The sequence below is a fragment of the Choloepus didactylus genome, chromosome 10 (assembly GCF_015220235.1).
Source record: "Choloepus didactylus isolate mChoDid1 chromosome 10, mChoDid1.pri, whole genome shotgun sequence".
Lineage (NCBI taxonomy): Eukaryota > Metazoa > Chordata > Mammalia > Pilosa > Megalonychidae > Choloepus > Choloepus didactylus.
In genome coordinates, this window is record NC_051316.1 from 22,419,680 (window position 1) to 22,445,565 (window position 25,886).

General features: G+C 40.6%; 1 protein-coding gene across 1 annotated transcript; it reads right to left on the minus strand.

Moving 5' to 3' along the window:
* Window positions 1-6,454: 6,454 nt before the first annotated feature.
* On the minus strand, window positions 6,455-17,530 carry LOC119545126 (protein FAM240B-like). The gene is made up of 2 exons (XM_037850726.1): window positions 17,382-17,530; window positions 6,455-6,548 (listed from the first exon to the last, which is right to left on the minus strand). The coding sequence occupies exons 1-2, from the start codon at window positions 17,522-17,524 to the stop codon at window positions 6,455-6,457; spliced, it is 237 nt and encodes a 78-aa protein (XP_037706654.1). The 5' UTR covers window positions 17,525-17,530.
* Between the last annotated feature and the right edge of the window lie 8,356 nt (window positions 17,531-25,886).

Sequence of the window (25,886 nt, forward strand, 5' to 3'; positions counted from 1 at the left end):
AAGGAAACTCATTTTCTAAGCTAATTGAAAGATTCCCGGTGTGGGAGAATCCTGTCATTTCCCTTTAGAATCTGTATATTCCCAAGGAAAATGCTGCATTATTGGAGGCAAAGGGAATTCCCTGGAACTCCTGGTTCCTACAGTCTCCTCTTTTGTCCTTGCCATGGCCACCGGCGGGGCCTGGCTCTGTGCCTTGCATGCACTTTAGCAGCGGTCACTTCTCACCATGTTTGGGTGAGGTGGCCCAGTGTTGTAAGTAATCCTCTGATTTACCCAATGGTCTTTGGGTGCCCATCTTGTCTGAATGCCTAGGACAGTAAATCTTTTCTAACCAGCCTCTCTCTCGCTTCCCCCGCCCCCCCCCCCTCCAGCTAGTCTGTCTCTAGCAGCAAAGCCTACAAGTGCCACTGTGTCTCCCAGGCCGGACACATGCATTTCAGCTGACCCAGACAACAAACGGCCTGAGGGCTTGTGTGCTGGTCAGGAGATGCAGAGCTATTCTCAATTTTACCATTAAATTGCTTTGTGAAACTAGGGGACACTTTCTGCTTTAGCTTCTTTCACTAATACGGAATCGCTCTTAGCTGTCAGAAAGAATAAAAGGATCTTTCCTTCCTATTCTTTGTCAAACATAAATAAAGCTATGGTTTAAATTCAGTAAAACTATTTTGAACACCCCACTAAGTTGGTACAATGAACAATTTTGCCATTTTCCTGTCTGCATGTCACACAGGGTTATTAAAGGAAAAGTGCTAATTAACTTTGAACTAAAAAGCTGGACATTTAAAGAAGTTTATCTTGTCAGAGCATGAAGCAAAATTGACATGTTTTGGTTCCTATATTTTGTAACTTTGACCACACTCTTTATTTGTACTTTCATTCACCTTGAACACAGCGGAGGATCACATAAGGGGTATATTTTCCAAATAAAGCTGTTGGGATAATCACAGTTTTAACAAAGACAATCCCTAACATCTGTAGAGTGCATTCTTCACACTGCTGCCAGGGTCCTTTTACTAAGTTAGTAAGACAAGTTCTTATCAAGTTACTCCCCTCTTAAAAACCTTTGATCATTCTCCATTGGCTATGTGACAAAGTCCAAACTCCTTATTAGACTTTCAAGGCCTTCATCATTTAACTCTTCCCTTTCCGTTTCCTTTCATTCCCTATGTCCAATGCACAGATGTCCTTTCCTGCTTCCCTCCCTTTACACAAGCTGATTCGTCTGTCTGGGATGCCTTTTACCCACTCCTTCAAGGCCCACTCTCACCTTCTCTGTGATACCACCTTGTCATCCCTGGACAGGGGCCCCCATGGCACCACATGTGACCCTCTTAAAGACCCTACACAATGACTCATGATAAATCAGTTTTAATGGTTTGTCTTCTCCACTAGATTCCAAGCCTTCTGGGAAAGCAGTTCCCAACTCTGGCTCTGTATCAGGATCTCCTGGGCAGCTTGTTAAAAAGACAGACTCTTGGACCAGACCCACAGAATTAGAATCTTTGGGAGTGGGACCCAGGAATCTATACATTTTAAAAATGTTTTCCAGATACTCTGATCTGCAAGTGGGGTGGGTAACCATTGCCCCAGAATAATCTACGCATTTTCCCTGGGTCTCCTGCCCAGGGACAACAAGGAGGAAGCAGGATGGATGGAATGTGATAGAGACCCAAGGTGCACTCAGGGCTTGCTGTTTGCCAGGCACCGCACCAGGGCCTTTTACACACACTCATTGTCACAGACTGTAGAGGGCGATTTAGGTAGCATGCATGAAGCCCACCTTCAGCTATGCCGGAGATGTGCAACATGGCCGCCAGGGCTGATACAACAATAGCTTAAGTTACCCTCAGCCTTCTTTACGGAAGTAGTTCGCGCCAAAAGTGCTAGTTCGCGCCTAAAATGCTAACCCCACATCTGCCATCCACCCTAGCAACAGCAATCACCAATCCCAGACCGCTACCTGTCCTTATTAGCCACCCCCTCTCCCTCCAGGGCATATATACCCTGCCTCTTCAATAAAGTTTTGCAGCTTGATCAGAAACCTGTCTTGCTGTCATTCCTCGTGTCTCTTGTCCCATACCATTCCTCCCTCACAGGATTTGGAGCCTCCGTTGATCGTCCCGCGGGCCGGGACAACAGCCCAAGAGGGATTTTGTAGAAAAGGACTAAAGATTAAGCACTGGACACATTCTGAAACATGAGCTTTTATTATGGGGCTTACCTACAGGGTGGGAAGTTGAGTCACGTTGCCCTGAATTCAGGAGCTTCTCTGAATGTATTCAGGAGCTGCTCTGAATGGCAGTGGGTTCAGAGCTCAATGTGAAGATATTCCATGCTTTGGAGGGGCTGAATAAGTTGGTTATAAGGGCTTGACATTCCAATGGGTATGAGTGCGTAAGGCAGGAGCGGGGGTCATGCAATGTAGGGAGGGATTGATTGTAATCAACAGGGAGGAGAGGAGGATTACAGATTATCTTGTAGATAACAGTATCTCAGGGAGTCTCAGGAAGGAGGTAGTTTTGGGTATAGATTACATTTAGCCCCTGATTTTACAAGGAGAATAGGTCAAACCTTAACTGACTTAGGTCACGCAAGCTGCTGTGTGCAGTCTTCAAGGCCCTTGGGGAATACCCTGGGCCTGGGGTTCCCACACTCATATAATGTCAACCACCTCGAGAGAGAAAGAATATCATGCCCATTACTACAGATGAGGAAACCAAGGCTCAAGTTGTGAAGTACTTTGTCCAAGGTCCTCTGCTAAGTGCTGAAGCTGTGGACAGAATCAGCTCTGCTGTCTCTTTAAAGTTGTGTTTTTTTTATTTGGCCCAGTGTTAAATAAATGTTAGTTAATTAAATTAACACCTGTATATTTAGAATCTCTATGCCTCACTCCGTTACATTCAATCAGCCTGCAAGACCTATCAACTCTATCTGCTCGTCTCCATTCTCTGTCATTTTGACCTCTGAAACGACCTCCTCACGTATTGCTGGGCAGCCCCTGCTGAGATCCATTTTCCCAATGGCAGCCAAATGAACTAGCAAATCTGCCAAAGCTACTCTGCTTATATATTACCTATTTACAACATAAAAGCTTTTAATTTTTATTTAGACAAATACATATTTTTTTCTTCTATAGCTTTAACATCTATAGCTTTAGCATTTTTGGACTGAGCACTGAAGCGGCCTTCTCTGCCCTCTAGATTCCTAATGCAAATGACAACAAAAGCATTAAGCTTTACAATGTCTGAAGAGTTTGCACACAATGACATAGAAAGTCAAACCATACAAAATGGGCCATGGGGATGAGTGAGTAATTCACAGATGGGGAAATCCAACTGATGAACAAACAAATGAAAAGAAATACCCAATCACCAGTGATCAAAGAAAAAAAGTGATGTCACTCTATTACCCATCAGACTAGAAAAATTAAAAACAGCTATGAAACTAATTGCTGGAAGAAGGGTACTGTCATACAGTGCTGGTACAAATAGAATTTTCCCCAGCCTTCTTGGAAAGCATTCTAGTAACATCTTAAAAATAACAACAGCAAATATTGTTTGTTCAAATTTCCCACTCCTGGGAATCTATTTCCTAGTACAAAACTGCAGGTATAAAGGACCTATAGGCAAGAGTATTTGTTTGAATGGCAAAACCCTGAAAATTACGTGACTGTCTATCTCTAAAAGAATTTTTTACTTTATTGTGGGACATCCACCTGTGGTGCAATATGACACCATTAAAAATAAATGTGAATTGGAATGAAATTAACCTGGAAGCATTTGAGGCACAGTTGAATGAAGAAAACAAGATGCAGGAGAGTGTAATATGATCCTATTTTGTAAAATGTTAACACGCAAACACATTCACACAAAGTTCTTTAGATGTAGAGTGTGTACGTGAGTGTGCCTGTGTGTGTGTGTGTCTGCAATGCTTATGTGAACATAAAGAAAAATATGGAAAGGTTCAAACTGGGTTGTTAATATGAGTTATTGGGGTATAGGCTTTGCTGATGGTAGGAATAGAGAAAAAAGGGAGAGAGCAAGTTAAGACAAGAAAGAAAAGGTTGCTATAAAAACTAATGAAATCATATCAGTAAGCATGATATTTATGCACTTAGATTATATACACAGGTGTACACATATTACAAAATTTGAAAAATTAAAAATGCAGATCTAATCAGTTCATTTCTCTCCCTACAGTCTGTCATTGGCTCCCTTGTGGATAAGTCCAGATTCTCTTACAAAGGCTCCTATTTGCCTCTTCATCCTCTTCACCCTCCTTGTTCTTTGTGCTGCAGACACACATTTCTCGGTTCTTCACCTCACTATGCATCCCCAACCGCCTCCCCCTCATCCCCCTGAGTGCCCTCCTGCTCCTCTATGGTTCTTGACACATGCTATTGCCCTTTCCCAGGACCCTTTCCCCCTTTCTGATTTCCTGGATGACTCTTACTCATTTTTATAGGTTTCAGCTTTTACACATCAGCTTCCCAGGGGACTTTCCCTGACTGCCCAGACATGGTTAAGTACCCGGATATTTATTCCCATAGTTCTCTGTCCTTACTAAAATTTAATTTTATTATTAGCCTTCTTTACCAAACTTCGCTTAGATAATTCCAGCTTTAGTTTGTTGCTTATTTCTTGTATCCCACACTGAATAAGAACTGATAGCAGGGGACTGAGCCTTGTACCTTAGATCCCATAACATGGGGACTGTGGAAACACTTCTCCAACATTTCCTGTCCCACTATGGCTCCCTCAGGTTTCATGAGCCCTTTTACTTTTCCAGGGGATGTAGATGAAGTACTTTATGTCACAGCATGTCATCTGTGAGGGTTAAGGTGCTCTTGCCAGCGCTGTCTCAAAACATCTCCCTACCCTTTGATGGGCTGAGCCCTCTATCACGGGACTTGCCCTTGGGAAGACGGTTGCTGCAAAGGAGAGGCTAGGCCTCCCTATAATAGTGCCTAAGAGCCTCCTCCTGAATGCCTCTTTGTTGCTCAGATGTGGCCCTCTCTCTCTAGCTAAGCCAACTTGGCAGGTGTAATCACTGCCCTCCCCCCTACGTGGGTTCAGACACCCAGGGGAGTGAATCTCCCTGACAACGTGGAATATGACTCCCGGGGAGGAATGTAGACCCGGCATCGTGGGACGGAGAACATCTTCTTGACCAAAAGGGGGATGTGAAAGGAAATGAAATAAGCTTCAGTGGCAGAGAGATTCCAAAATGAGCCGAGAGGTCACTCTGGTGGGCACTCTTACGCACAATATAGACAACCTTTTTGGGTTCTAATGAATTGGAGTAGCTAGCAGTAAATACCTGAAACTATCAAACTACAACTCCAGAACCCAAGAATATTGTAGACAATTGTATAAAAATGTAGTATATGAGGGGTGACAATGTGATTGGGAAAGCCATATGGACCACACTCCCCTTTGTCCAGTTTATGGATGGAGGAGTAGAAAGATGGGGGGGGGGGAATCTCCCCACCTTACACTCTATGTCCCTCTGGTTACTTTGCTCCTTGGGTGCCCACGGCTCCCCACTCTACACCTCTCTGCTCCTGTTCCCTCCTCCCCTCCCCAATAAGGAACTAATTTCTTGGACAGAGGAGACCTAGTTACAGCTATTGAAAGATGCCCCGCAGTTATCCTTCTGGGGCTGAGAGAAGGCTAAAGTGAGGGTGACTTTGAATTCCAGGATGTGTCTGGGGACAGCTTGAGCTGACACTTGCCATATCATCACAGAATTAACCAAGACAGGCACATGGAGAGGCAACACTGGCACAAACCCTGGAGGGCACACACCCTTGAGGACATGGCAACCAAGTTTTATTAAGCATGATTTTGCTTTCACTGCATATTTCTAATTACATATATTTATGAAAAAAACAACCTAATTGGTATGAAGAGAAAATCGTTTAAGTTTATTTTCAAACCATATTATTAATAAATTCTTCTGTTTATAATCATTGCTTTATTTCTGCAAATAGTTGCATTTCTGTGTTCACACAAAGGGGTGGGGTAGGGTGGAGAGCAAGGATTTTGTGGCCTGTTTTTCCAGGACACCTGGGGAAGCGAGGTTCCCTTCCAGATCATTGCCTTTGATGAGCTTACATTCAGATTTCAAAATGAGAAAAAAATGTGGAAATGAATTATGCTACATGGGTCTTTGAAACATGGAGAGTGCTAATTCCAAGAGCTTTTTATGTTAAATGACCAGAGCTTCATATCCCATTGCGGTCACCCTGCCCTCTGGGCAGAGAGGATTGAGTTGGATAATAACTCCCATTAGCCCTGGGGGAGGTTTCACACGTAAATCCCCTCTCAAAGAGGAGAGCAAATAGAGGGTGTCCTGCCTAGTGTGTTGAAATAACTTGGGTATTATTTTTTTCACCTAGAAAAGTGCCCTTGGTGGCTCGTTATCTTTTGAGTTGATGAGATGGAGGCTGTCAGCCAACGATGTTTGCCTGCTTTTCCTTTTCATCAGGGTTGTCCAGCATGCTCAGCCTTTTCTCCAGCCTCTGCTTCCATTCTTCTCTGAGCCTGAAAGGGGAAACCATATGCGTGGTTAAGTGTATTTGCATCCATGTCTGCTGGTCCAGTGATGTGTTTGTTTGTTAAGGAAACACATGGCTTTTACAAATGAGTAAAGAAAAACATCAGTAGACAAATGGGCAAAGGCTTTGAATAGGCAGTTTGCTCTAAAATTTAATCCTTCCCAAATTGATCTATAGATTCAATGTGATCTTTAATCAAATCCCAGCGGGACTTTTCTGTAGAGGTCAGCAAGCTGATTCTAAATTTTATACAGAAAGAATAAAGAACTAGATTAGCCATAGCAGTTTTGAAAAAGAATGAATTAGAGCACTTACACCACTTGATTTTGAGACTTAATAGAAAGCTACCATAATCGAGATCGTGGACATGGGAGATGGGATAGATAAATAGATCAATGGATGGAGAGACCAGAAATCCACTTACACAAAATGTGGTCAATTGATTTTTGACAAAGGGACAAAGGCAATTCAATGGAGGAAGAATAGTTTTTTTCACAAATGGTGCTGAAACAATTGGGTAGTCATATTTTTAAAAAATGGAAGTGGATCCGTAACTTGCATCTTATACAAAATTAACTCAAAATAGATCATAGCCCTAAAGGCAAATGTAAGATAATAAAACTCCTAGAAAAAACACAAAAGAATATCTTCATGACCTTTGCATAGGGAAAGAATTCTTAGCTACAACTTCAAAGCCATGATTCATAAAAGAAAAAAAAAGAAAATTTGAACTTCATCAAAATTAAAAACTTTTGCTCTGTGAAAGACACTATTAAAAGAATAAAAGGCCACAAACAGGGAGAAAATACTTGCATATCACATATCTTTAAAGAACTTGTTCCCAGAATACATAAAAAACTCTCAAACTCAACAAAAAGAAAGGAAACAACCCAATATATAACAGGTAAAAAATTTGAACAAACATTTTGCCAAGAAGTTATATGGGTGCCAAGTAAGCAAAGAAAAGATGCTCAATATCAATAATCATTAGAAAAATGTAAATTAATACCACAATGAGGTATCCAACCAAAGAATGGACAAAAAACCCAACCAAATAAACCCTGAAACCCAACAAAACACATTACTAGGTGTTGGTGAGAATGCAGAATAATTGGAACTGGTTTATATTGCTGGTGGAAATGCAAAATGGTTCAGCCAGAAACATTTTGGCAGTTTCTTATATAGTTAAACATACATTTGCCATATAACCCAGCAATCTAAATCCTGGTTATTTACCCAAGAGAAATGGAAGACATGTTCACACAAAAATCTGTATGTGAATTTATAGCAGTTTATTTGTAATCACCCAAAATGGGAAATTACCTAACTGTCCTTCAACTGAGGAATGGGTAACCATACAGTGGTATATCCATACTATAGAATACTACCTAGTGAATAAAAGGAAGGGGCTACTGATACACAAAACAATAAGAATGAATTTCAACTATATATTGCTAAGTGTAAATAGCCAGAACCAAAAGATTACATACTGTATAATCCATTTATACGACATTCTGGAAATGGCAAAATTTCCAGCATGAAGAGATTTTTTTTCAGAATGCTGGAACTGTTCTATATCTTAATTGTGGTGCTGATTACAAAACTCATAGTACTGCACACAAGAAGAAAAGAAATGAAGATGGCAGACTGGTGAGCTGTAAGTTTTAGTTACTCCTCCAGGAAAGTAGGTAAAAAGCCAGGAACTGCGTGGACTGGACACCACAGAGCAATCTGTCTTTGGGCATACTTCATACAACACTCATGAAAACGTGGAACTGCTGAGATCAGCGAAATCTGTAAGTTTTTGCGGCCAGGGGACCCGCGCCCTTCCCTGCCAGGCTCAGTCCCGGGGGAGGAGGGGCTGTCAGCTCCGGGAAGGAGAAGGGAGAACTGCAGTGGCTGCTCTTATCGGAAACTCATTCTACTGATTCAAACTCCAACCATAGATAGACTGAGACCAGACACCAGAGACTCTGAGAGCAGCCAGCCCAGCAGAGAGGAGACAGGCATAGAAAAAAAACAACACGAAAAACTCCAAAATAAAAGCAGAGGATTTTTGGAGTTCTGGTGAACACAGAAAGGGGAAGGGTGGAGCTCAGGCCTTGAGGCGCATATGCAAATCCCAAAGCAAAGCTGATCTCTCTGCCCTGTGGACCTTTCCTTAATGGCCCTGGTTGCTTTGTCTATTAGCATTTCAATAACCCATTAGATCTCTGAGGAGGGCCGTTTATTTTTTTTTTTGTTTTTTTTTTTTTTAATCCTTTTTTCTTTTTCTAAAACAATTACTCTAAGAAGCCCAATACAGAAAGCTTCAAAGAATTGCAATTTGGGCACGTCAAGTCAAGAGCAGAACTAAGAGAGCTCTGAGACAAAAGGCAATAATCCAGTGGCTGAGAAAATTCACTAAACAACACAACTTCCCAAAAAAGGGGGGTGTCCGCTCACAGCCACCATCCTGGTGGACAGGAAACACTCCTGCCCATCGCCAGCCCCATAGCCCAGAGCTGCCCCAGACAACCCAGTGTGACGGAAGTGCTTCAAATAACAGGCACACACCACAAAACTGGGCGTGGACATTAGCCTTCCCTGCAACCTCAGCTGAATGTCCCAGAGCTGGGAAGGTGGAGCAGTGTGAATTAACAAAGCCCCATTCAGCCATCATTTGAGCAGACTGGGAGCCTCCCTACACAGCCCAGCAGCCCAGAACTGCCCTGGGGGGACGGCACTCACCTGTGACATAGCACAGTCATCCCTCAACAGAGGACCCGGGGTGCACAGCCTGGAAGAGGGGCCCACTTGCAAGTCTCAGGAGCCATACGCCAATACCAAAGACTTGTGGGTCAGTGGCAGAGACAAACTGTGGCACGACTGAACTGAAGGATTAGACTATTGCAGCAGCTTTAAAACTCTAGGATCATCAGGGAGATTTGATTGTTAGGGCCACCCCCCCTCCCCGACTGCCCAGAAACACGCCCCACATACAGGGCAGGCAACACCAACTACACACGCAAGCTTGGTACACCAGTTGGGCCCCACAAGACTCACTCCCCCACTCACCAAAAAGGCTAAGCAGGGGAGAACTGGCTTGTGGAGAACAGGTGGCTCGTGGACGCCACCTGCTGGTTAGTTAGAGAAAGTGTACTCCACGAAGCTGTAGATCTGATAAATTAGAGATAAAGACTTCAATAGGTCTACAAACCCTAAAAGAACCCTATCAAGTTCAGCAAATGCCAGGAGGCCAAAAACAACAGAAAATTATAAAGCATATGAAAAAACCAGACGATATGGATAACCCAAGCCCAAGCACCCAAATCAGAAGACCAGAAGAGACACAGCACCTAGAGCAGCTACTCAAAGAACTAAAGATGAACAATGAGACCATAGTACGGGATATGAAGGAAATCAAGAAGACCCTAGAAGAGCATAAAGAAGACATTGCAAGACTAAATAAAAAAATGGATGATCTTATGGAAATTAAAGAAACTGTTGACCAAATTAAAAAGATTCTGGACACTCATAGTACAAGACTAGAGGAAGTTGAACAACGAATCAGTGACCTGGAAGATGACAGAATGGAAAATGAAAGCATAAAAGAAAGAATGGGGAAAAAAATTGAAAAACTCGAAATGGACCTCAGGGATATGATAGATAATATGAAATGTCCGAATATAAGACTCATTGGTGTCCCAGAAGGGGAAGAAAAGGGTAAAGGTCTAGGAAGAGTATTCAAAGAAATTGTTGGGGAAAACTTCCCAAATCTTCTAAACAACATAAATACACAAATCATAAATGCTCAGCGAACTCCAAATAGAATAAATCCAAAAAAACCCACTCCGAGACATATACTGATCACACTGTCAAACATAGAAGAGAAGGAGCAAGTTCTGAAAGCAGCAAGAGAAAAGCAATTCACCACATACAAAGGAAACAGCATAAGACTAAGTAGTGACTACTCAGCAGCCACCATGGAGGCGAGAAGGCAGTGGCACGATATATTTAAAATTCTGAGTGAGAGGAATTTCCAGCCAAGAATACTTTATCCAGCAAAGCTCTCCTTCAAATTTGAGGGAGAGCTTAAATTTTTCACAGACAAAGAAATGCTGAGAGAATTTGCTAACAAGAGACCTGCCCTACTGGAGATACTAAAGGGAGCCCTACAGACAGAGAAACAAAGACAGGACAGAGAGACTTGGAGAAAGGTTCAGTACTAAAGAGATTCGGTATGGGTACAATAAAGGATATTAATAGAGAGAGGGAAAAATATGGCAAACATAAACCAAAGGATAAGATGGCCGATTCAAGAAATGCCTTCACGGTTTTAACGTTGAATGTAAATGGATTAAACTCCCCAATTAAAAGATATAGATTCGCAGAATGGATCAAAAAAAATGAACCATCAATATGTTGCATACAAGAGACTCATCTTAGACACAGGGACACAAAGAAACTGAAAGTGAAAGGATGGAAAGAAGAAAAGAAATGCATGGTGCTTACAAATCATTTAAAGAAAAGAAAATTTATAGGCAAATGGGAAAAAGCTTCATACATAGGCATTTCCAGAAAAAGAGATTTGAATGGTTTCTATACATATGAAAAGATCTCAACCAAAATTGTATTTAATTAAATTCAAATTAAAACAATGAGATACCATTTTCACCTATCAGATTAACAATGAGTAACAGTTTGACAACACACAGTGTTAGTGACAGTGTGGAAATAGGCACTCCCATATGCAGAGTGGGAGTTAAAATTAGAACAACCTCTTTGTAAGACCGAGAGGCAATATCTATCAAAATTTAAAAAACTCATTCTTTGACCTAGCAATTTCATTTCTGAGAATTTATCCCAGAATATTTATTCATATATGCAAAAATGTGTGTACAGGCACACTTATTACAACATTGCTTGTGAAGCCAGAAAATGAACACACAACCTAAATGTCTTTCAAATGTGATTGATTAAAAATCTTCTTACATAATTGCAATGGGATACAATAAAGAAGAACTGAATGTGCTGATACAGAAAACTTCTGAGATATATTAAATTTAAAAATCAAGGTGCAGAATAGTGAAGACAGCATAGTTCCATTTTGCATAAAAATACAGGATACATATTTATTTGCTTATTCAAACTGAAAAGTAGGAAGAAATGTACAAAAAAACCATTGATGGCAGTTACCTCTGGAGAGGGAGGAAAGAAAATCACTTCTTATTATAAACTCTTTTGTCATTTTGACTTAAAAAAAATACATGTGCTATTTCCTGAGACTAAGAATAACCGAAACTAAAACAGTAGATAAATGCTAAAGCAAACTAATGCATGCTTATTACAGGAAAATCAGAATATGCCATAAAGAATAAAGAAAAATTGGATTCATTCTTAATTTTTTACTCTTATAAATAACCCTAAAATGAGTATGATAATACTGAATACTGTTTCCCTCTTCCAGTTTATTTTCCTCAGAGAGATTCCCAGAGGTAAAATTACAACTTAAAGGGCAAAAAATATTTTGAAGGCTCTAAGGACCTATTGTTAAATTGCTCAGGGAGATTTATTGCTCACAACCTCTCAATTATGGCCCAGGAAAAAATGGAAAGAATCTGGAATGATGGCCTGTTGTTTGTTGGTGCTTGTTGCTTTCACACATTAGTAACCAAGGATTGTAACTTGGGATATTGGTAGAAGAATAAGGGACATGGGAGAATGTTGCTGGGACATTGTTATCATCCTCCTTCTACCTCAACATTAAATAAAGTGAATGACATAAAAATACAGTTTACCTGTTTGAAAGTGACAGGTAAAACATGGAGTTGCTCCCTTCTCACTCATGAGCACACCCTGACATGGCTTCTTCTACTCTCTATGCATTTTGTCACAGAACACCTTACTTAAGAAATCATGATTTATTGAGCTTATATAACCATCTACTTTGATAGCCACCTATTAGTAATTTTCATAATTGTATTTCTGCATTATGGTTATTATGCATGTGTTCTGTATTTTAATATGAAATCAATCTCTCCAACCTGGAGAATATCGAGGTTCCCAAGCTCTCCTTGTGAAGCATGTCTGAAAGGCTCTGTAACTACATTTGCCTCCAAGTATTTGCCTTGGAACACCTGGGATCTTCTAGAGCTCCCTAATAAGGGCTGCAGTTTGTGAGTTTCGTTGAACCTGACTTTTAATACAATGTGGATCCATTCATGAACAGAAGGGACTTTAGCTTTTACTTGGTATGGTGGCCATGAAAATGTGACATTCAGATATCCTGTGCGAGGAGGATAATTGACTCGTAGCTGTGGCTACTTCCGTCTGTATTGGCCCCAGGCATTTATGCCGAGGCCAATCTTCCTGTGGTCTGCTCCCAGCCAATGACTGAACCCGGCAGAGGTACTAATTCAGACCCACTCCTGCAAGATACAGAACTTCTCTAACAGGTGGCTTAAGCCCTGGGACTTCCAACCAGCCTGGCCAAACTTTATTAGGCCTGCCCTGAAGTCTGCTCAGTCCTACTGCTTTCCCTTCCTCCTCCATAGAGGTCAGAACTGCGACGTGGTCTGATACCTCTCCTTCCCTTCTCTGGCCTTCTCCTCGTAGTGTACCAGAACTGGCTCATACTTATCTGTAAGAGTCAACTACTAATTTTTTAGGACTTGTGCAAGATGGTTATTAAATACAAACACTATTCAAAAGAAAATTCTATAAACCTACAATGAAATAAATTATATTAACAACAAACAAAAGAAGTGCTCAAAACTCATTGCTTCATGATTCTTTCACTACATTTTGCAATAATCTGGCGGATCTCAAAGGGTAGAAGCTAGGGCTGTCATTCAACTCTGCCCCCCATAGTAAGTTTTCCCAAAGGGGATCTGAGTGGGACACTTCTGTGGCTACCACAATATGTAAAGAACATAGTAAAAAAAGAAACCTTGTCCTCAAGGAATTTATAGTTAAACTGAATTCTTCATCTCCTGATTCTGATCTCAGTACTCCAGTCTTATCTCTTTGCTTTTGTTTTAATACAAAAAGGGCTGATGATGATTTGGCTGCTCCTACTCTGGCATGGCAAGACACATCCCTTTACAGTTGTATTTTCATAGCAGGGAGAAACCTGCAACTCACCAACTGGGTCTCTGGTTGTGGGGCAGATTTCAGTTGGTCAATACAAGCCTGACAAACCTTTGCTTTGGCACACTGATCTGACCATCTGAGTTTATCAACCACATTTTCCTAGGTCCTCAGTTTGCATGAAAAACCCAACTAAATTTTTTCTCACTGGCTATTCTTTGTGGACTAAATCTTGTCACATAAAAAGTTTAAAATAATGATTTCATCTGCCTGGCAGATTATGAGTCTTTTCTTACTTGCATCTGAAAGCGTCCGGACTGACACAGTTGATCAGCAGGAATCAGAGCGAGAGATTGAGGTGGGGCCTGGTAAACCCCCCTCTCTACTCATGCCCACCAGATTTAATGTCTACCTGATACTAGGAGTTCAACTAAACTCTGAAGAAGCAATTTTTGTTGTGTTGCCACACACATGCACACACACACACACATACATATACATAAAATAAAATTTCCCATTTTAACCATTTTTAAGCATACACTTCAGTGGTATTAATTAGATTCACAATGCTATGGTACCATCACCACCATAAATACTGCTACTTTCTCATAACCCTAAATAGAAGTTCTCTACCTATTAAGCAAAACTTCCCCCATTTCTTCTCCCCTGTCTCTATGAGTTTGTTTATTTTAGGTATTTCTTTTAAGTGAAGTCATACAATAATTGTCCCTTTGTGTCTGACTTATTTCACTCCACATGATGTCTTCAAGGTTCTTCCATGTTGTCACATGTATCAGAACTTCATTCCTATTTATGCCTGAATAATATTCTGTTATATGTATATTCCACAATTTGTTTATTCACTCATCTGTTTATAGACTGTAAAAGTATGTTGACCATACTTCTTGTAGTAAAACAATATTTTTTCATATAAGTGCTATACAATTTCTCAGCTGTTACAAGTTCGTCACATAGACTTAGATGTCCATGTACTTTATCATCTGAACCAAGATACTTTTGAAATAAAAGGAAGTGTAATCAATAATTATACCAGAATGATAGGTGTACACCCAACTGTGCCAGGACCACCAGGAGGTCTGGTCATCGAAATTACACTGTACTTGGCTTTTCTCAAATGGCCTCAATCAGCTGGTTGCCATCTCCAACTTCTCCAGGGAACAAACCCCATCTGTGCTGTGTTGCCTCTTTCCAGGCAGACTCAGAGAGAGTCAGGGGGTTTCCAGTTTTGGGGCCACCCACTCAGCTTGTGATCTCACCTCCAGGGCCTCTGCCAGAATGATCAGTTACCAGGGTAAATGGATTCACTCCAGTCTGGCCACATTCCCTCAGTCCAGGAACCTGCAGGCATTTGCTAATAGGGATGTCCCGGCAAAATCACTGTTTCCATGCTACCTGGCTTTGGCACAAGTTCTTGCTGGGTTAGCCCAGCAGAGGGAGAGGAATACAAGGAGCTATTGGCTTTGTTCTTATATCAACAAAGGCTTGGTGGAAAATTTTGAGGTTTTTGTCTCCTCCTGTTCACTTAAACCATTTCTTGATTGCACGATGGTTTGGATTTACCTTTTATAAATGGTGGGTAGAGTAAAAAGGGGTGTGGGTGCTGTGTGCGTGTGTGTGTGTGTGTGCACTTGTGCACAGAAGAGTTTGTGGAGGTATAGCCTGCAGAGCTGGGATAGGGAACAAATGATTTCTGATGTTCATTGGTCTGAAAGTGTATGCAGAAGGATTATTATTCTGTTTCAAACTGTTTGCGCAGATCAGCAGGGATTTAAACAAATGTTCCAGCAGTCTGGTTTTCATTTGAAAACATCTAGATTCACTTTTTGTGCAACCTGGTTTATTTGGGATTTTTTTTTTTTTTTTAGCAAAAATAAGAGGAAAACATTGTTTTCATTCATCATTCACCAAATTCAGAAGACTTTTGGAGGGTTCTTATTCACAGCCGCTAAGGGCAACAGCTGTTGCTATGGGTCCCCAAGAGCCAGTGAGGGGATCACAGAAAGCTGCCTTCACTTTCACCTTAATCTTTACATTCTTCCTCTGCTCTGAATAATGCTGTGGCTATGTTTACATCTTAAAAAAATTTATTGGGTGGGACAGTGATAAAATGCTTAACTATGTCATTTTGAGGCTTTATTCTCTTGGTGATAGAAGGAAAAGAAAACTGCCCCAAACTTTAAAAGAAGGATTACTTCTGGGACACTTGGGAGTCTGGGGAATTGCTGCTTTTGTTCTATAGACCATTTGCAATTGAGTGCCCTTTTAATATAACTTTTTTCCTAATTACAAAATGGCACAGTACCATTGTAGAAAAACTGGGAAAAATAGGAGAGCACAAGAAAAAAACTGCCATCCCACCAGTCCAAAAAAAAAAAAACAAAAAACCACTCTTAATATCTTAGTGTATTTTCTTCTAATCTTTTTCCAATACATATAGATAGAATGGATATATATTTTTTCAACATTTTGACAAAAATCAGATCATATTGCAAATCTTGCTTTTAATCCAGGGCTTCTGAATGGGAAGACAGAGTTCAGTGCTCACTATGGAATCTGGCAGGCTGGAGGGACGCAGTTGGCAGGAACTGTGCAATTGACTGACCACTCCAGCTCGTCTAGGCTCCATTGAGAATCTCCAGTATTGGATGCTCAAATATGTGACTCTTCTAGGATGTGGAAAAAGGCTTGGGTTTGCCCGGCAGACAAGCAGGATGTAGCTGGAATGGTGGCGGAACTGTTCTCTGGAGGCAGGGTATATCCCCCCTGGAGCTTAAGAACCATTTTTGGAAGTGACTGTGGAGTTCAACACTTGTGAATTATGCACATTGTCAGCTCAGCCTGAACAGGGCAGACATAGATACATGAAGTCACAATGTCCTGCTGTCTGGCAGAGCACATAGCTGCCACTCTGCTTGCAAGTGGGCATCTTAGTAAAGAGATAGCCAGACTCATCTGTTCTCAGTTTAGGGTCAGAGCACCCAGACAGGCCCTGTAGAGTTAAGCTGATATGTCGGCACCACCATGAAGGTCAGTGCTGGTTCTTTTCTTCAGAGATATATTGACACACATGACACAAGTAAGTAAGATGTTTCCTCTCAACAGATTCCTTTGACTAGAGCAAGGCCACTTGCTGGTAAGGGTAGGACCCCCTTATCCTACCCCAAGAATCCTACTAGGTATCATCCTAGACGTGGTTTCTTTTTTTTTTTTTATCTAGTTTTTCACACACACACACATCTGTTGACCTAAACCTCGAGTTCACTGTAACCTCATGTGCTATGCATTGCAACAGAGGGAGCATCAGGAAGAGATTTTCATTTCATCAAGATGTGAGTAACAGATCCTCGTTTTTGTTTATATATTTTAAAAACACTTGCCCGTATCTGTAGGTCTGTAGTTTTCAACCAGGAGTTACTTTGCCCCTGCAGGGGACATTTGGTAATATCTGAGATATTTTTGGTTGTCACGACTGGGGAAAGGGGTGCTAACGGCAGCTAATGGGTAGAGACCAGAGAAGCTGTTTAACATCTTATAAAGCACAGGACAGCCTCCCACAAGATTTATCTGGCCCAAGTGTCAGTAGCACTGAGGCTGAGAAACTTGGCCTATCTAGATGGTGGCAAGATTAAGTACATGGATAAAGAAAATAATTATCCCCATCCTCATATCTGGTATTTTATTGGGTAAACAGACTTTTTAAAAACATAGTAGGAAAAAAACCACATACTTTCTCAGGGCACTTCTTTCCCTGCGATCTTCCTCCAGTTCCCGATAACAAGTCTGTTTGCTAATTTCTTTTTCCCAGAAGCTTTTGAGCTCACGACAAGTTTCACAGCAGAAGACTTCCCGGCGGTTGTATTGATTGTTCATCCCCTGGAAAATAAAAGAAAAAACCAAATCCAGTCCCTCAAATAAAAACACTGTGTGAATCCAGACCCTGACATTTATACTTTTTGAGACTGTAGGCAAATACACACTCATGAGTCTTTTTCCTCAATTGCAAATGGAGATAATAATAAGTTTAGAAAAAATTATGAAATGAAAAAATTAAGAGTGCTTATTAAAACTTCCAGGTTATCCCAGTCTATAAGGGCCTGATCTTTCACAGTCTTTGAGCTATTTTACAAATCTGTCAGTTGTAGAAAAACTATAGTAACCCAAATTATTTTTGATCATAGAAATTCAAAATTTTGTCCAATGGAATGCAATTGATTATTGCCCCATGGACCGTAACCAATTTTTCATCTATTTATGCATTCATTTCAGTATTCTTGATTGCTTATATAAGTGTGTTTGAATTCTCCTTTGAAGCAGTTGTAAATATCTGACTAGTTTTCTTATTAATTAGTAAGTTAAATAAAATCTTTGACACGTGTTCATTTTATATTGGTATGAGAGTCATGATTTTAACTTTCTTTAAAAAATTATTCTCTAACAGTTACTTCACAGTTGGTACACGTGTGTGTGCAGGCACATGTGTGTTTGTGTGTATGAAGTAAGATGACACTTGCCAAAGTTCTAAACACAATGCACAGTAAATAACAGGCACTCAGCAAATGTTATGCTCCTTCCATCCTTCCTCATAGAGTAACAATAACCCCTACTGTTCATTGAGCACCTAATATGATAGGCACTTCGTACACATTCTTCCATTTGATCCTCACAACTCTGTGAGATGAGTAATTCCACTCTCATTGTTCAGATGAGAAAACTGAGAGAGAGAATTTGCCTATGGCCCCATAACTGAAAATGGAAGTGCTGGAATTTGATCCCAGCTCTGTCTATCTTCAAAATGGATACTCTCTGCTCTACAGATACTCATCATAGGAAACAGCCACTGTATTTGGAAATGGCTATATCTGAGCAAGCTCATTTGGTGTATGTGTGTGTCTCCCAGAAAAGTACACATTTAAGACTCAAAAATGTTTGTTACATGAACATTGGAAATAAATGAAATTTATTATTTTATATTTAAATAACTTACATTTTATTTATATTATATTTATAAAAATAGAATTTGACATCTGTATCACAGAGACAGCTCGACCTTCCCACTTGGGGGGAATAGCATGTATAAATGTCCTTAGGCAGGAAAAAGCTTGGCTTTCTGGAATTGGGTATTCTATAAAGATTTTAACAATCTACTTCTCTTAATTTTACTCCTAGACCCATCTTCTAATCATCTGGTCATTTCTGTAGCCAGAATGGGCTCTGGGCAAAACTGTGCTAAAGCATATTGGGTGGGTGGTTGTGGGGTTGACAATAGGAGATTGGTGGGGGAGAGAAGGGGAAAGAATATCCCACAAATGCCTCCTATCTGGCAGGTACTCTACAGGTGATTTTCAACCCTCATCACACACAGCTACATGAAGGCCTTCATTTTCTCATTTTACAAATAAAGGAGCTGATTTTGAGAGAGATTGATCGACCTTGCCAAGGTCACACAGCTGAACGGGGGTACAGATGTCAGAATCTAGAGCCAGCTCTTCCCACCACACCCAGGTGCCTCCCTTGAAAGGAGGAATTTGGACTTTTGTGCCCTCATCCCCTCGGAGGTGCTTGGAGGACTTATTCTTTCCTGTCAGAAGAACAGAGATTTGAATGACTGATGGAGGCTGAGACATGTGTTACTTATCAGGTAGAGTTTCTTGAAGAAAGGGACTCAGTCCTATTTTGCAGTTGTTGGTTCTAATACATTGAAGCATATAATAGATGACTCAGTTATTCTTCATTATATTGAATTAAATGACCCCTTTCCCAATTTTTTTTTTTTTTTTTTTTTTTTTTTTTTAATAAAAAGAGCTGATTTGGAAAAGGCAATGCCCCCTTTGGAGTATCTTGGACATTGATGGAAGGTCTGAGAGGGAATTATTTTTGTACTTTCTGGGTGACAGAAGCACTCAACTCTGGTTGCCTTTTCTAGCCTTGCCAGGCTGGAGCTATGCCCTGAAGCCTCTCGAAATTCTCTATGTACTCCCCGCTTTAGTTCTGAGGAGCAGTGCTGGACCCCATCCTCTAGCGTGCCCAGAGGGCACATGGTGACAATTATCCCATGCTCCTGTTTTCTAAGGGCACATTTCCCACTCCCTGCCCCATCCCTTGGCTAAGGGACTTAGTGCACAGAATTCAAATAAATTCTTAGTCACTTGCCATTGAAATAGAAGTTGCTAACAAAGATATATCAGATTAAACATTTTCATTCATAGAACTACAGTGTGAGATGTGTACCCCTCTATGGCAGTTAGGTTTCCTATGGGTCTGGTTCAAGCTCCAGGGGTATCTAAGGCTTCTCATTTGCCTGTATACCTGCTACATAAGACCATGGTACTTCCTTTGAACTGAAAGGAAGGTGTTAATGCAGAATTTGCAATTTAAGTAGACAAAAAGTCTCACTTGCATGACTTTTCCACAGATTCCTTTATTACAAAATGCTCTGAAAAATTTCAAGTTCATATTAAGTATCTGACATATAGAGAAAAGAAATTTTGCCAAAGAGGTGTTCTGTGGAGTTTTTCCTTTCTTCAAAATTCGGAAGAAATATTTCATTCTAGAGAGCTTTGTTAAGAAGGAAAGAGAGACCAGCGCAGCAACAAAGACTGCTCATGTCATCATGTCATTTCATATCCATTCCATTTGAGTAAAAGATTTGTTTTTGTATAAGGAAGGAGGATTTATTCTAGCAGGCACTATAGCTGAATAATTATAAGCCAGGTTTAAAATAAGCAGCTCAAAGCAAGAGTGGCTTCTTCATATCCAAGTATTAAATTAAATCAGGGTAAGCCCCAAAGAAATCAGGCGGTGGGCTATGAAGAATCTGGTGCATCCTGGATCTGCTTCTTGTCCCTTCTTGGGGCTCTATATTGGTGGGGGAGCGTGAATGCAGAGCTTTGGGCTGGATGCAGCCTGAGGGCTACCTAGTTGCCCCTCCTAGGGGACACATACTCTAAGTTTCAGCCTTATGTCTTTCTTCCTTCTTCTTTAACTTCCCTTGTGGGACATCCTGAACCATTTCGTTCAGTCTGTCTCTCTCCTTACATCGCTCTGAGGAGCCCCCTTTGCAGCCTCTACACCCAAGCATGTAAATACCATCCAATTGGCCAGACTCGCTCTTGCTGTCATCCCAGCAGCAACTGGGTTCCGGAGTTCTTCCTGAAGGCTCACGTCACTCACCTCGTAGGGGACATGAGGACACAGCTTCCCTGTCTGCCAAAGCAACTCCAGTCCCCACCTCACTCACCAGACCCCCGAGGCTGCACCCTGACAAGCCAGGATGAGGGGAACCAAGAGGGAACACAACACAGGTGGTGAGAACAATTGTCATCACTACAAAGATTAGTGATTTGAGACAAGTCAGCTCTTGACCTGGTCTGGGTCTCAGCTTCATTATCTGTGACGCAGAGATTAAAGGTGATAAAGAAGAAAACACCTAACACACTACCATTCATTTACCAACACGCTGCAGGCTTGTCCTCACAAAGCTTACGCTGCCTACCGTCTGGCCCCTGAAAAGCAATCAAACATATAAGCCGAATTTGAACCATCTCCTTAATAGATTCCCACTGTCTTTAGTTTGTACATGATATCAAATGCTTTGCTTTGTATCGACTCAACCCATTATGGAGGTTTATTTATCCCTGTTGCTGGGCTCTCAGAAAGCCTTCCACCACAGGGATAAGATGTTTCCCATCTCATCCAAGATCCAGAGTTGGACCGTGTACAGAGAAGCCTTTAACAAAAGCTTCTGGTGATGAGTTTCACTCTCACATCATTTAGTATGTTATATTTGTGTGATCTCTGTGGGCTGGCCCTATAATCGTATTTACTGAGCGATGTTCAACATGCTTAGGAAGTGACTATCTTGCTAAAGTTGTTATTTGCCATGCTGCTAAAGATTGGACTCTATCTGCTCATGTTACTGCACAGCCTAAATGCCTGTTTTGCTGGAAACTTCTGGGAAACCTGAACTTCAGCATTTAGGATTATAACATCCTGTAAGAACTTCTATAAGAGGAAATGCATTTTGCTTTTAGAGGAACAACACCACTCCCTTTTTGTCTTGACTTGTTTTGCACTTGTTGTTTCTATTTACCATGCTTACGAGGAGCTGCTGTGTAGTAGCTGGTATCCACAAGAAAAAGAATTCGTCACAATTTTAGAAAAGCATTTTTTAGGAAAATATCAAAATAAAGCAGAAAAACAGGACATAAAAAGTATCCAGCTCTCCCTGGGGGTATTGATGGAAAATCTAAGCACAGCGATTCTCCCTGCCCACTGCACCTAGTCAAGGCAGAGAAAATCATCAGTCAAACGTTGTATTTATATAATGCTGCCCCCTAGGAGCTCAAGTGAGAGTGAAAAGGTATTAGGTTCTCAAGTCATTCAGTGAGTCAGGAGGGAAGGAAAACCACTATGAGGTCCTTTGTGATGGATCAGTGGCATATTTATAGTCAAGGAAGTAAGAAATATGAAGGAATGTGGAGTTGCATAGACCCATCAGGTAATTCGAACCCTTCTGAGCCACTTGTGAAAATCCAAGAGATTAAGCTGCTATCCTTTACATGAGGAGCTCTTCAAAGTCAGGTGTCTCCATTCTCTTCTTGTACAATTGATTTTTTTTTTTTTATCAACCCAACTTCAGATCTTTACTTTCATCCTTCTAAATTTAAACTTGCTACTTTCATCTCATGGCATATACAGATTGCAGGGGAATAGACTTTTGTAGGTCTTTACTTCCCTCTAATCCTGGGAATCTCTGAGAATATGGAATAATTTCTTTTTCTTGACACCCAGATAGCTATGTTGTCTCCCACTCCTCATGGCTGAAAAAAATCAGGAGCAGCAAATTTAAATGTGTTTAGTGGCCAGAAGCTCATTTTGAAACACAACCTGGGAGCAAGCAGACGCCAGCCACATGCCTTCCCAGCTAACAGAGGTTTTCTGGCTGCCAATGGCCTTTCTCCAGTGAAGGTACCCTATTGTCGATGCCTTACCTTGGACACTTTATGGCCCGAAGGCTGTAACTTTGTAATCAAGTAAAGCACCTTTACAAAAGCCCATCTATTTCTGGTGTTTTGCAAAATGGCAGAATTAGCAAACCAGAATACTCAATAAGGACTAAAACAAACAAAAAGTAGGGGCACTGACCCCTGACACCTAGCACCTTGCTAAATGTGCTGTCCCAGTGTTCCACACAAATGCCGTCCCTTCACCTGGAGACGCTGTGTCTGGAGACAACTGGGGATTCTGTCATAACTTCATTATCTCTCAGGGGATCTTTTTCACCCATTGTGAAAATAACTCCAGGACCGAAGTTACTAGGTCTGGTTGCTAAGATGACTGCAACTAACCTGACATGTTTTGATGAGTTTCTGTTCCCCAACTCACTTCTGGCTCTACTGGGCAGAGAGTAAATTGAATTGTTCTCCCCTTCCTCTCTCAGATTTCCCAGATGGAATCTGTAGTATTAGGTGGAAGTGATTTTCCTCAGTCTAGCACCTTTTTAGAAACCATTTTCTTTTTAACCTCACTTCCCAAATTTATTCAGGATATTGGAATGGAAGTCTTGATCCCCTCTCCCCACTTTTCCCTACAATTAATAATCTTTAAAGCCACCTCAGATTTTGTTTGTGGTTTGATGTTTGGGTCTTAAGAAGAGGCTCAAGGGAACGAAAAGACTGCCGGGGGCATTACAAGTGAGTTCTTGGATAGCTGAAATTTTAACTGAACGAGGATTTATAAGGAAAAAGAAAGATTATACTGAATGTGTCCACAACAATCGAGCCCTGCTGTTTCCTCTAGGGTTTACATGAATTGGTTGAGATGACACTAAGTCACGAGAAAGGGACTGTTAATAGGCAAGTAACTGTGACTTTGAGTTCGTGTGACCTTGGGACACTACTATAACCTCTCCTCACATAAAAAAATGGATTGTTCTGAGAATTAAATGAGATATAGTAGCATGCAACATACTTAACATAATATCTGGCTCATGGGAAACACTTGTCATCATCTGCATTCATATTAGAAATTTGCATTGAGTACAGTACCAAATGTTAGTCCTCAACATGTTGTGGTAGATTTTATAATTTCCATATTTATGGAAGAAGAAGTGACTGCTGAATCTGAGAGGTTAAACGACTTTCCTCCAGTCCCAGAACTAACAAGAGGCAAGCCAGGAATTTAGCCCCAGATAAACTTTTTTTATAGCCCACAGTCTTTTCCCTCACTGTACGCTAATATCACATACAGGTAACAGCAAACCATCAGTTGTGCTTTGTGGATGCTAACATGAACTTGAAAATTATCTCATTTAATCATATCAGTAGCCCTAGGAAGCAGGTCTTAGTATTTCCCCAGTTCCCAAACAAGAATCCAGGATTTGAGAATTTATTTCTTGTATAAATCATTGAACCAATAGATGCTCTGAACCCAGGCTGTCAGATTCCAAAGTCCTGTCATCACCTCGTACAGTTTGAGCCACTTTTCCCACTCATTTAGAGGAAAGTTCATCTACCCTAGAAACAATAAGGACTAGTTAGTATCTGTCTTCATAGCATATAATTACCTCCATTTGCTCTGCAAAGGCCTTGCTTGGGCCTGTCCAGCTCAGACCTGCACTCTCCATCCTGACAGCCTCTGTGGGCAGAGCCTGGTGCCAGGTTAACTAAATCAAGCAGCAGCTGATACCCTGACACTGTGGAGGAGATGAGCTGTGGGTACCACATAGGGATGGGGAGTAGTAGATCACAAATATCAATCTAGTTAGTTGATCTGTTCAGAATGAAATTTCAAAATGCTATAAAAGTCAATATTGAATCAGTTGAAAAAATTGGAATATGGCCCATTACAGTATTGTATCAATGTTAAATCTCCTGAAGCTGACAATGGTGCTGTGATTATGTAAGAGAATAACTGTGTTCTTAAAAAATATTACCCACTGCAGAATTTGGAGGTGAAGAGCCATGAGGTATTCAACCTATTCTCTTATGGTTCAGAAAAAAATATGTGCATAGATATATGATATGTGGAAAGATTGGTAAAGCAAATAATAAAAGCAAATAGGGTAAAATGGTGATGATAAGTGCATCAGGGTTCATAGTAGATGGGAGTTCTTTGCCCTATTCTTGTAAATTTTCATAATCTTGAAATTATTGTCAAAGAAAAAATTAAAAAAAAAAATAAAAATTCCTTTCCTTTGCTTTCCAGGGAAAAATTATTTACCTTGCTCCCTCACATTTACCCCCAACCTCTCAGGCATACTCCAAGCTCTCTAAATGAACCCTCAACACATTGTACCTTTTAAAACCCTTTATAAAGAACATTTTTGTAGTGTCAGAAAGTAAGAATGCACTTTAAAAAACAAAAAGGTGGGGGGTATTGCAAAAGGACAAAGAGTTCCCAAAGGCCAAAACTGGAACCATTTGAACAAGAAAATAAATAATGTGATATTAGTTGCAGCCCAAAGAATAAAATAATTATCCATGGGTCCAAACTGATATAAATACTTGACCAAATAAATTAATCAATGGGGGAGAAGAAGCAAATATTCCTACAGAATTCTAATGAGTAAATGTAGAAAGCATGAGGAAAATAGAAAATCACTGTGAGAACCCCACACTAATAATTGCTACAGGCAGGGTCCACTGATGAATAAATTTTGAGGGTGAAACTTTAAGGAGAAACAATATTTGCACAGCCTCAAAATATCTCTGTGAAAATTTGCAGTTATGTGGTGGCTTTAACACATGATGACAAATACCTTTACACACCTGCCACCAGGAGTTGCAGCTTAACTCCCCTCTCTTTGAGTATAGGAGGGCTTGGTGACTTGCTTCTAAAGGACAGAAGGGAAAATAACTGTAGAGTGGAGAAACATGACATGATGGTATCACTTTGACCAAGCAATAAGTAGCAATAAGTAGGTTGGAGACTAAGAAGACATGACTACATATGTCACATAAATGCAATGTGGTTTCCTGGATTGGATCTTGGAACAGAAAAAAAGGACCTTGTTGGAAAAACTGGAGGAATCTGAATAAATCTGCAGTTAATTTTATTGTACCAATGTCAATTTCATAGTTTCGATAGCTATACTATGATTATGTAAGATGTTAACATTAGAGAACACTGGGTCAAAAAGTTATTTGTGAGCACTGTATTATCTTTGCAACTTTTTCTAAATCTAAAATTATTTTTTTTAGAAGTTTAAATAAAAGCCTTATACCAAGTATGT

Bases quoted from the DNA above. Each gene is read 5' to 3' on its own strand.
- LOC119545126 (XM_037850726.1), bottom strand. From the start codon at position 17,524: ATGAACAATCAATACAACCGCCGGGAAGTCTTCTGCTGTGAAACTTGT. The intron at 6,549-17,381 runs GTATGTGGTTTT...TTCCCCTTTCAG, and splicing joins GAAAGAAGTGCCCTGAGAAA to GCTCAGAGAAGAATGGAAGC.